At 44.4% G+C, this 10,553-nt stretch overlaps 1 protein-coding gene across 1 annotated transcript; it reads left to right on the forward strand.

The window, feature by feature from the left end:
* The first annotated feature begins 486 nt into the window (after nucleotides 1-486).
* On the forward strand, nucleotides 487-988 carry LOC139008244 (small ribosomal subunit protein uS9-like). Its single transcript, XM_070411563.1, has one exon. The coding sequence runs from the start codon at nucleotides 514-516 to the stop codon at nucleotides 952-954; it is 441 nt and encodes a 146-aa protein (XP_070267664.1). The 5' UTR covers nucleotides 487-513; the 3' UTR covers nucleotides 955-988.
* The last annotated feature ends 9,565 nt before the right edge of the window (nucleotides 989-10,553 follow it).

A 10,553-nucleotide genomic window follows, 5' to 3' on the forward strand; every position in this document is an offset into this window, starting at 1 on the left:
TGGGGGCAGCCATCTTGTGCAAGGGTGTGACGGTCAGTTTGCATTTTACCTCTTTATTATATAGGATGGAAAAGTCGTATCACTGAGAGAGTCCTGCCTGTATCACTTAGAGGCCATGCATGGACATCTGGGCCAGCATTTGTCTAATGCACAAAGAAAAGCATGAGAAGTTACACTGGCAACCTTTGGGTAAGAGTTTGTTATGGATTGAATGTATGTGTAACCCTAAATCATATGTTGAAGACCTAACCCCAGTGTGGCTGTATTTGGAGCAGCAAAGTAATTTCGGTTACACACACGTATAAAGAAGAAGTCATATGAGCACACAGTGAGATGATGGCCTCCTACACACCAAAAGAAGAGGCCTCAGCATGACACCCACCTCTCTGGCACCTTGATCTTGGACTTCCCAGCTTTCAGAAATGTGAGGAAGTGTGCTTTTAAAAAAATATATTTCTTGCTTTTCTGGTGTCGGCCCTGCGCGGTGAGGATCTCTGGTGCACGCCCGCAGTCATGCCGTCCAAGGGTCCTCTGCAGTCTGTGCAGGTCTTCGGACGCAAGAAGACGGCCACAGCCATGGCGCACTGCAAACGGGGCAACGGCCTCATAAAGGTGAACGGACGGACCCTAGAGATGATCGAGCCGCGGATGCTTCAATACAAGCTGCTGGAACCTGTTCTGCTTCTTGGGAAGGAGCGATTTGCTGGCGTGGACATCCCAGTCCGTGTGAAGGGTGGTGGTCATGTGGCCCAGATTTATGCAATCCGTCAGTCCATTTCCAAAGCCCTGGTGGCCTATTACCAGAAATATGTGGATGAAGCTTCCAAGAAGGAGATCAAAGACATCCTTATCCAGTATGACCGGACCCTGCTGGTAGCCGATCCCCGTCGCTGTGAATCCAAAAAGTTTGGTGGTCCTGGTGCCCGTGCTCATTACCAGAAATCTTACCGATAAGCTCATCTGGGTTCACCTTTATAATAAACAATGGTGATGGGGATATATATATATATCTTTATTGATTTCAGAGAGGAAGGGAGAAGGAGAGAGAGATAGAAACATCAATGATGAGAGAGAATCATTGATCAGCTGCCTCCTGCATGCACCCTACTGAGGATCGAGCCCACAACTGGGCATGTGCCCTTGGCCAGAATCGAACCTAGGACCCTTCAGTCTGCAGGCTGACGCTCTATCCACTGAGCCAAACCGGCTGGGGCAAGTGTGTTGTTTTTAAGCCACACAGTCTGTGGTATTTTGTCGTGGTACCCGGAGCTGATGAGAACCTCTGGATCTCGTGGGACTGATTTGACAGTCTTGTCCTTGTGTAATGTCACCTCCCCTTGACTGCATTATGTAAGCTAGCTCTTTCCTTCCCAGTCACTCTCCATCCTCCCATCTTGCTTTGTTTTTCTTTATACCATGTATCACTCTCTGATATCATATTAGATGTTGTACTCATTTCCTAGGGCTGCTGTAGGGAAGCAGCACAAACTGGGTGATGTAAACAACAGAAATGTATTCTCTCATAGTTGTGGAGGCCAGAGGTCTGAAATCAAGGTGTTGGCAGGGCAATGTTCCCTCTGAAGGCTCTAGAGTGGAGCCTGCCTTGCCTCTTCCAGCTACTGGTGGTTGCAAGTGATCCATGACCTTCCTTGGCTTGTAGCTGCATCGCCTCAGTTTCCGCCTCTATCTTCACATGGCCTTCTCACATGTGACTGTGTCCAAATTTCCCTCCTCTTATAAGGACACCAATCATTGATTTTAGGGTCCACCCTAACCCAGCATGACCTTGAAGAGAACCAAAGTTTTGGTGTCCTGAAGCTGCCTTTTTGGGATATTGATTTTCAGCTGTTTATTAAGAAATAAAAAACTCAGAAAACATGTTTCCTACCCAAGAGATTCAAACAGAGAAACTTGCTTCAGGGAGGATATCTTAGAATGTGACCTTAGCCTAATTTGAATTAAATATGGTGAACAAAAGGGCTTCAGGCAGAAGCCTGTTAGCTGGATACCTCCTGTGTATGTTCCATTGTTTCTGATTTGCCTAGCAAGGATATTCCTGCCGTGTGTCTTCTGTTCTTCCTCAATTCAACTATCTGTAACTCATCCATTCTCATTTCTGAAATCTAATACCCCACTTCCCCCTTCCTCTTTTGTCCAAAATGTCTTATATATGCAATGTTGCCTCACTGTCTTTGGAATTTTCATGCATATGTGCATTCCCTATGCGCATATAATGAAATTTGATTTTCTTCTGTTAATTTGATTATTAGCCCAGCTAGAAGTCTTAGAAGATGAGAGAAAAGGTATTAATGTATTTATTTTTAACCCCCACTACCTCATCTTAACTTGATTATATAAGCAAAGATCTTATTTCTAACTAAGGTCACATTGACAGGCACTGGGCATTAGGACTTGAACTGTTGTAATTAGTTAATAATAGGAAAGGAGCAAAGGGAAGGCCAGACATTATAGGCATGTCATTTGGGCAGATTCAAGGGGAAGCTGCGACTTCACACTCCCCAGGGAGCCAAGGCCTATTCCATGCAAAACACTGGGGGGAGGGGAGTGGACAAAGGGGAGATAGACACATGCCCAGTAAAGTTGGGGTGATATAGGGAAAGTACTTACTTGTCAGTCACACCTGGGAACAGAGATCATTGACCAGAATGGGTGTGACCACCACAAGAACAAAAAAATTGGGGATATATAATCTCCTAAACAAAGGAGTCCCTTCTCTTGTTGTGGCTCCTCTCTCTTGGCTTCTTGGCTTGTGACTCTTGGCTCATGGGGCTCTTTTGCTTCTGCTTCCTTGCATTCATCCGTGTGGCCCATGGCCATGAGGATCCCACAGCCATGTGGACCCCTCATGCAATGGACTGAGGGACTCAGCTGGACCACGAACTAAATTAGCCTGATGCTGTATGCGCCATGCCTTAACATGGAACAGAAACTCTGGATACTGGCTCTGATTTTAGCCCGAGTTTCACTTCTTCTATGACAAGGCAAAGGGAAACAGGACTTTGAGAACTCAGGGATTTAATTCCATGCAAATGATAATCACTCCTTCTCCCGTGCAAGTGTCAGAAAATTCATTTTCTCGGGATAGCGTAAGAATTCCACTCCCACTAGCTACCGGGGGTGACAAGGACTTCTCCTATCCTGTAACAGGGAGACATAGTTCTACCCGTTGCAGATACTCGTTCTCTTTGTTTATTTTTTGCCTTCCTACTCATCACTAGGAAATATAAGCTTCCATGGAGACAGGCCTGGTCCTCTAATTTCCCTGCTTCTAGCCCCCGTGCCATGAGCAGTGCTTGCTACACAAAACAGTTGCTCAAAAACATATTGTTGAATTAATAGATGAGTTTAAAATTCTGATGCAAATATTCAGATGAACGTTCTGGCATTGACACGGACCCAGCTGCACTCTCCCTTCTTTACTTTGGGATGAGCGCCCTAGAAAACAGCAGCGACCTTGTAAAAGCCCTGGAAGAAATATGCTCTACCTGGGGATTTTTGAAAATTTTCAACCAGAACAAGAAAGAGCTTGTTGCGGTTGATGCATTATTAGTCTTTCAAGAGCAAGCAACAGTCTCAGAGATTTTGTGTTTGAATATGACAAAATGTGCCAAAAAGAAGTGAAACCCACACAGAGGTTTAATGTCTTCATTTGATCTGTATTAACCTAAGAAAAATATTTAAAAACTTTGTACATGTCACATTCTCATTGACAGGAAGGATAGCAGAAGTGTTACTATTAATACAATTTTTATAAGTGTTGGCCTCACTGCTGAGGCCCCCGACCCATATTTAGGTTTGATTATCAGGTTTTTGCCCCACCCCCACCCCCTGAATTAGATTCTTGGTATTACGCCTCAGAATTATTATCACTCTGCTGACCTGCCAGTCTCATCAATAAGCCTGATGTAGCTCAGAACAGAGAAACAGCTATTTAATTGGTTTTCAAGTAGCAGAACCTTAAGTTCAATTACATTTGCTACATCTCCAGCTCTTGTGAGGATATTTGACTAAAAAAAATATTTTCTGGGGAGCGTTGTATGAATTTACCATAAACTATGTAGGGCAGCAGGACCTGGAGATTTTGGAAAGTGAGACTAGGTTTAGAACCCCCACTGTGACCTTTGCTAGCTTTTATGGCCTCGGCCAAGACACTAGATCACTCTGAACCTCTGTTTCTTCATCTGTAAAATGTAGAAGTTTAATCTTCTTTTCAGAGTCAACTTTTCAGGTTAAATGAGATACTACAGGTGACATTCCTAGTCCAGTGTTTATAAAGAGATCAAGTAATTTTTGAGGGGTGTGGAAGCAAGGTTGATATGATATGATTCTGAATGTCTTTTGGAATTGATTCATTAAAACTTTTCAAGTTGGGCCGGCATACCAGAAGGTTTCTGTTGGTTTTAAACCTTTTTGGCAAAACAAGGAGCATGCAAGAAGGCAATACAAGGTAGATGTGGTTACCTACCTCATATTTCTAAATGATAACTATATCTTGCCTTCAATGTCATTTCTGGTGTGAGGGGGTAGGATTTAAGCACTAGAGGGAATCAGAGGGAATCTAAGATGTCTTGGGCATATATACAGACTCTTTTTCCTCATATCTTTTATATTTCTATCAGATAATTAACTCCAGAATCACTGGTGTAAATGGATAACTGAAGTGCATGGTAAACTTTTGTTAAAAATAAAAATAGCATTGGTGATTACGACAAATTACTGAAGATATGAAGTATAGTGTTAAAATTATGGCCCAAATGCCAGCTCCTGCCCTTTGTGGCTGTGTGCTCTGGGCCCAGTTACTTTATCTCTCTGAGCTGCAACAGTCTGCTGAGTGAACTCAAAAAGACTCTCAAGTCTTTGGCTAGAAATAAAAGACAAAGGTTTATTTATGGGTCTTAAGAGTTTGCAAACTGGAAACATAGCTAGGGATAAACCCAGTAATGTTCTGAGGAACCAAGGAAAAACATTTGTTTTCATAATGTAATTGAAGCACAAGAGAGAATGGAGCTCTGCATTCTTAGCTACTTGACTGGTTTATTAGGATGAGTTCATTAATATCAATAATTATGATGAAGTTCATCAAGTGGGCGTTGGCAGTCTGGTTACATGAAGGTTTTCTTTGAGGAGGCCATGGGCTTGACTGGAATTCAGGCATCAGAGCATGCGGTTCTGATGAGAATCTGGGTAATGTCTAATGCAGGACTGGAGACTGACAGAAAGCTTTAAATGGCAAAGATATATATTTAGTGCTTTCCTCAAGCTTTGAGTTCTAGTAATGACTTAGTAGTGTGTAGCCGGTCAAGTGGAATGAGAAGTTAACAAGAAGAGGACATTTTGCCTAGAACAGACGGGGGCCTGCAAGCGGGCCATGCCAGAACAAAGTCTTGCAAGCAAGATTTATTGTTCCGAGGCAGAACTTCCTTGGGTGATAAAGAGTTCACGAGGGCATGGAAAGTACAAGGGAGGGTACACAGCTGCAGGTTGAAGGGCTCTTTGAACAATATAGGAAATTAATAGTTTAGTGTATAACTTAACTCAGATGATCTCATAGGCATGCCTGTTAATCACTGTCACTTGCTGTACTCCCCAATAAAAGCCATGAGAACTTTGGAGGTTTTGCTACTTGCCTGAGCGAGCGAGCAGTAGCCCTCTGCTTCTCTAAAACTCATCCTGCTTGCCCATCTCATCTCTGCGTCACTGTTCACCTGCAGACCACCTGCAGCAGTGAGGCTGGGAAGGGACCCTAGATGCACTCTTTCCTTAGGGCTCATCTGTAAAATGCAAATGATACAAGGATCCACCTCTTAGGGTTGCTAGGAGGATTAGACAGGCTTGCCCATGGGAGGTGGCTGGAGCACAGTGCAGAGGTCAGCTCTTGTTTGAACTAAGGTTCTCCCTTTTTCTGTTGCAAAGTATTTTGTGCCTCTAAGCATGTTTACCACAGTGGCTTGTTCTGCTTCCTATTCATGCAGAGGGAAATGTTAGATGCATTAGCCTAAACACCTGCTTGAAAAATCAGAACCTGGAGCTGAGTTTGCAACAGGCAGTTGTCTTGACTTGCTCTTAGCGCCATTGGCCAGGATTGCCATAGAACAGAACAATTTGGGAAACATTTCTTCGTTTGGGTGTAGGCGCTAGGGCCTTTGCAGTGACTGACGCTTGTTCAGATGTGTGGGGTGAGGTCAGTACCACCACTATGGGTGATGTTAGCATCACCACATCACCGCACGCACAGAGATTGCCACAGTTTAAAAAAAAAAAATTGATACCTTTTTAAAAAATATATATATATTTTTTTTTTACAGAGAGGAAGGGAGAGGGATAGAGAGTTAGAAACATCGATTAGCTGCATCCTATACACCCCCTACTGGGGATGCGCCCGTAACCAAGGTACATGCCTTTGACCGGACTCGAACCTGGGACCCTTCAGTCTGCAGGCCAATGCTCTATCCACTGAGCCAAACCAGTTAGGGCAAAAATTGAGTCCTTTTGTCAAGAGTCCCTAAGACTGTATTTTCTTTTCTCTCCAGGCTCATTTTGGAGCTAAACTGACATGTTTTCAATTAATTGTACATGAAGACGAAGTCACTGAACCATAGTCAGAAGTGTGCGCGGTGGGCATTCCTGCCTTTGCAGTCACTCACAGTTGCTTTGCCATCCCATGGAGGGGCTTCGTTTTCCAATGAGTGTCTGCGGCTCTACTGCTAGGGGATAGTCATGGTGCAGAGGTCCAAAAAGTTTGGGAAACACTGGGTTAAACACAGCCAAACTGGATTCTTTAATTAACAAGTTCATTCATATGGATATTCATTTCCCTTACTCATTGATCACATGCTTATTGACTTCCCCTTTGTTCAGCTTTATTCAAGGAATGGGGATATGACGGTGAGATAGACTTGATCACTGATTTCCTAGAGCTTAAATTCTAGTAATGATGACTGCAGGATTTCCCAGAGCCTTTATTAACCAAACATGCCTGATTGCTCAAAAAGAAATGAAATATCCTGTTATTTCCTGGCCTGAAAACCTTCTTTAGGATAAATACCTTTTGACTGAGCATTCCTTGGAACACACCTTTAGGAAATTCTTGGGTTGAGGGTATAGTTGCTGCATTTTGGGCACCATAACGACCCCCAAACTTTTGGTGTACTCAGAGGTGATGAGAAAATGCCAGCAGTACCAGGATCACAGCCCATTCTCATTCCAATCTACTGACCTTTTGGCAAGCATGTGCAAGACCATCCCAGATGCCAGTGGAAGTGCTGCAGACGAGAGTAAGAAAATAACATTAGAAGCAGCAGTAGCTGACATTTGTTAATAAGCACTTAAGGTATGGCCAGCCTTTGGCTAAGTGCTCGTTTCCTTAAAATGTAATGCCAATCATAGCTGCCATTCACTGAGAATGCACTTCACATGGATCATTGTATTTAATTTTTACATAGAGTCTGTGAGATCAATACTTTATTATCCCTACTCGGTAGCTGAGGAAACAAAGGCATAGAGAGGTGAAGCAGTCTGCTCAGGACACCCAGCTGGGAAGTGGCAGAGCTGAGATTGGGTAGAACCCCCCATTCTATTACTTTAACCCTGAGGTTCTCAACCAAGGGTGATTTTGTCCCTAAGTGACAGTTGGCAACATCTGGAGACAGTTTTCTTGTCACTAGTTGTGATGGGGTTGCTCTTGGCACCACCTCTTAGTGCTAACTCCACTTGGAGCCATTTCTTGGCCAAGGGGAGCTACTCCAATCAGTCCCCTACTTGATCTCTGCGGCCTCCTAGTGACTTCAGGAGAAACTCCAGCCTCCTAGAGACCCTGCAAAGTCCTTCCCAGTCAGACCCTCTCCTGCCCCAATTCCAAACCCAGCTACCCCTGCCCCTCCAGCCCCCGCCATCTTCCCTACTTACTACCCTGTCCTTGCTGGGGCCTCTGATGCTGGCTGCCCTCTGTCTGGAACCCACCCTGCTCTTTTGCTTTGCAAACTAGACTCATCCTTTAAAATGTTTCCCAAAAATCCTCCACAACTCTACGCTTTTCTGATTTTCCCAGAAAGGCTGAATTGCAGGGCTGTGTTTTTAGCTCCTTGGATATAGCTCTGGGGTTCATGGTTATGGTATAACTTGCTGATTTATATGCCTCCTGTCCATCTATCTGTCTGTCTCTTGCTCTATGGCTTCTAAGCCTGACTATTAAATGTCCTGGAGGGTGTGTTAAAAAAATACAGCCTTCATGCCCTAGCCAGTTTGACTCAGTGGATAGAGTGTCTGTCTTCGGACTGAAGGGTCTGGTCAAAGGCACATACCTCGGTTGCAAGCTCGCTCTCTGGTCCTGGTTGTGGCATATGCTGGAGGCAACCAATTGATGTGTCTCTCTCACATTGATATTTCTCTCTCTTTGCATCTCTGTTTGCCTTCCACTCTCTTTAAAAATCAATGGAAAAATATCCTCAGGTGAGAATTAACAAAAAAACAAAGAAAAAAACATACAGCCTTCACCAGTGCATTTCAACACGGTAGATCTAGGATTGATAAGGTACAAGGGTAGAATAAAAATACAATTTTTTCCCCCTTCTCTTCCTTTCTCTTCCTTTCCCTCCCCTTTACTAACACAATGTGTAATTAATCAAATGTACACACTTAACCTTCTGTTCTGGCTAAGCTTTTGTTGCAGGTCTCATTGACCAGGCAAGAACAAAGAGCTAACCCAGCCCTGACCTTACAGCCTGGCCACCAGGAATGCGGAGGCTGATCCTTAGGTCTCAGAAACACCCGGGTGACACCCACCAGGTCACCTCTTGACAGGTTCCAGAACCCTGACCATCCTCTTCCAGGGACCAGTAACGAAGACACCACAAGACCCAAGACCCCCACAGGGACCGCACATCACCAGAAACCCCTGTGTGCTCCCTACCTTCATTCCCTTCCCTGTCTCTGCCCTCTATGTAAGCTTACTCCTAACAAGCTTAGGGGAAGGTGGATGTTAGCGTTTTTACCTATCACCTTCCCAGATTTCCAGCATCTGATATTATTAAATGCAAATTTATAATCTAATCCCCGTCTTTGCTTTTTGGCTGGGTGGTGACAGCAGCACAGGTTCTCTCAGGAGGAGGCTCAGGAATTTACATATTTTTACATTCTCAGGGGGTTCTGAAGTGCCCTAAAGTCTGACAACCACTTCATGTGCTGGCTCTTTGTTGTTATTCAGATTTTGGCTCAGATGTCACCTCCTCAGGGAGGCCTTCCCTGACCACTCCTCAGACCCTTGACAGTCTCTTCCGGATTACTTTGTTATAGCATAAGGTTGATGTGAGGATTAAATCAGTAAGATATGAGAAGTGCTTAGGAGAGTTCCTGGAAGCTAGTCAGCCCTTCATACTAGTACACACTAGGGGTTATTATTCTTTACAAGAGGCCCGATGCACAAAATTCGTGCAAGAGTGGGCCTTCCTTCCCCCGGATGCCAGCAGTGGCTTCCCTCTGGCACCTGGGACCCGAGCTTCCCTCGCAACCCCACTTAGTCTGGAAGGTCATCTGGAAGGATGTCCAGAAGGACGTCTGGTCTAATTAGCATATTATGCTTTTATCATTATAGATTAGTCTGTTTCTCCCACTAAAATGTAAGCCACGCGGGCAGTTATTGGGACTGCTTTTGTCACTGCTGTACTCTCAACCGCTAGAACAATGCCTGGCACACAGTAGGAGCTCAGTCAATATTTACTGAATGGATGGATGGATGGGTTGATGGAGCGATGAACAGATGGACCTCTGCACCAGAGGACTGTGACTGATTCATCTCTCTTTTTTTAAAAAAAAATATTTTATTGATTTTTTTTTACAGAGAGGAAGGGAGAGAGATATAGAGAGTTAGAAATATCAATGAGAGAGAAACATTGATCAGCTGCCTCCCGCACACCCCCCCACCGGGGATGTGCCCGCAACCAAGGTACATGCCCTTGACTGGAATTGAACCTGGGACCCTCCAGTCTGCAGGCCTACGCTCTATCCACCGAGCCAAACCAGCCAGGGCTGATTCATCTCTTTATGCTGATCACCTGGCATGGGGCTGGCCCAAAGCAGGTGCTCAGCAAATATTTGTTGAATGAATGAGTGAATTCATGTGCGAGGATTGAGTAGAAGCACACTAGGGATTTTTTGGAACTCACAATGGCTGGCGATTGATCTGTAAAGAATTCTTGATAGACATATATTTTAAAAAAATATATCTTTATTGATTTCAGAGAGGAAGGGAGAGGGAAAGAGAGATAGAAACATCAATGATGAGAGAGAATCATTGATTGGCTGCCTCCTGCACATCCCCTACTGGGTATCAAGCCTGCAACCCAGGCATGTGCCCTTGACGGGAATCGAACCTGGGACTCTGATGCTCTATCTACTGAGCCAAACCAGCTAGGGCTTAATAGACATATTTTTGAGAAAGCTCATAGAGGATCTGAATGCAGGAGCACAGAGGGCATTCCAAGCAAAGGACCAGCAGTTTGAGCAAAGGCCTAGAAATGTGGGGTGTGTTGCGAACA

Source organism: Myotis yumanensis, unplaced genomic scaffold, assembly GCF_028538775.1.
Source record: "Myotis yumanensis isolate MYYU_CA2020_CCGP unplaced genomic scaffold, mMyoYum1.0.hap1 SCAF_4, whole genome shotgun sequence".
In the NCBI taxonomy this organism is placed as follows: Eukaryota; Metazoa; Chordata; class Mammalia; order Chiroptera; family Vespertilionidae; genus Myotis; species Myotis yumanensis.

Coding starts and splice junctions, on each gene's coding strand:
- LOC139008244 (XM_070411563.1), top strand. CDS start 514: ATGCCGTCCAAGGGTCCTCTGCAGTCTGTGCAGGTCTTCGGACGCAAG.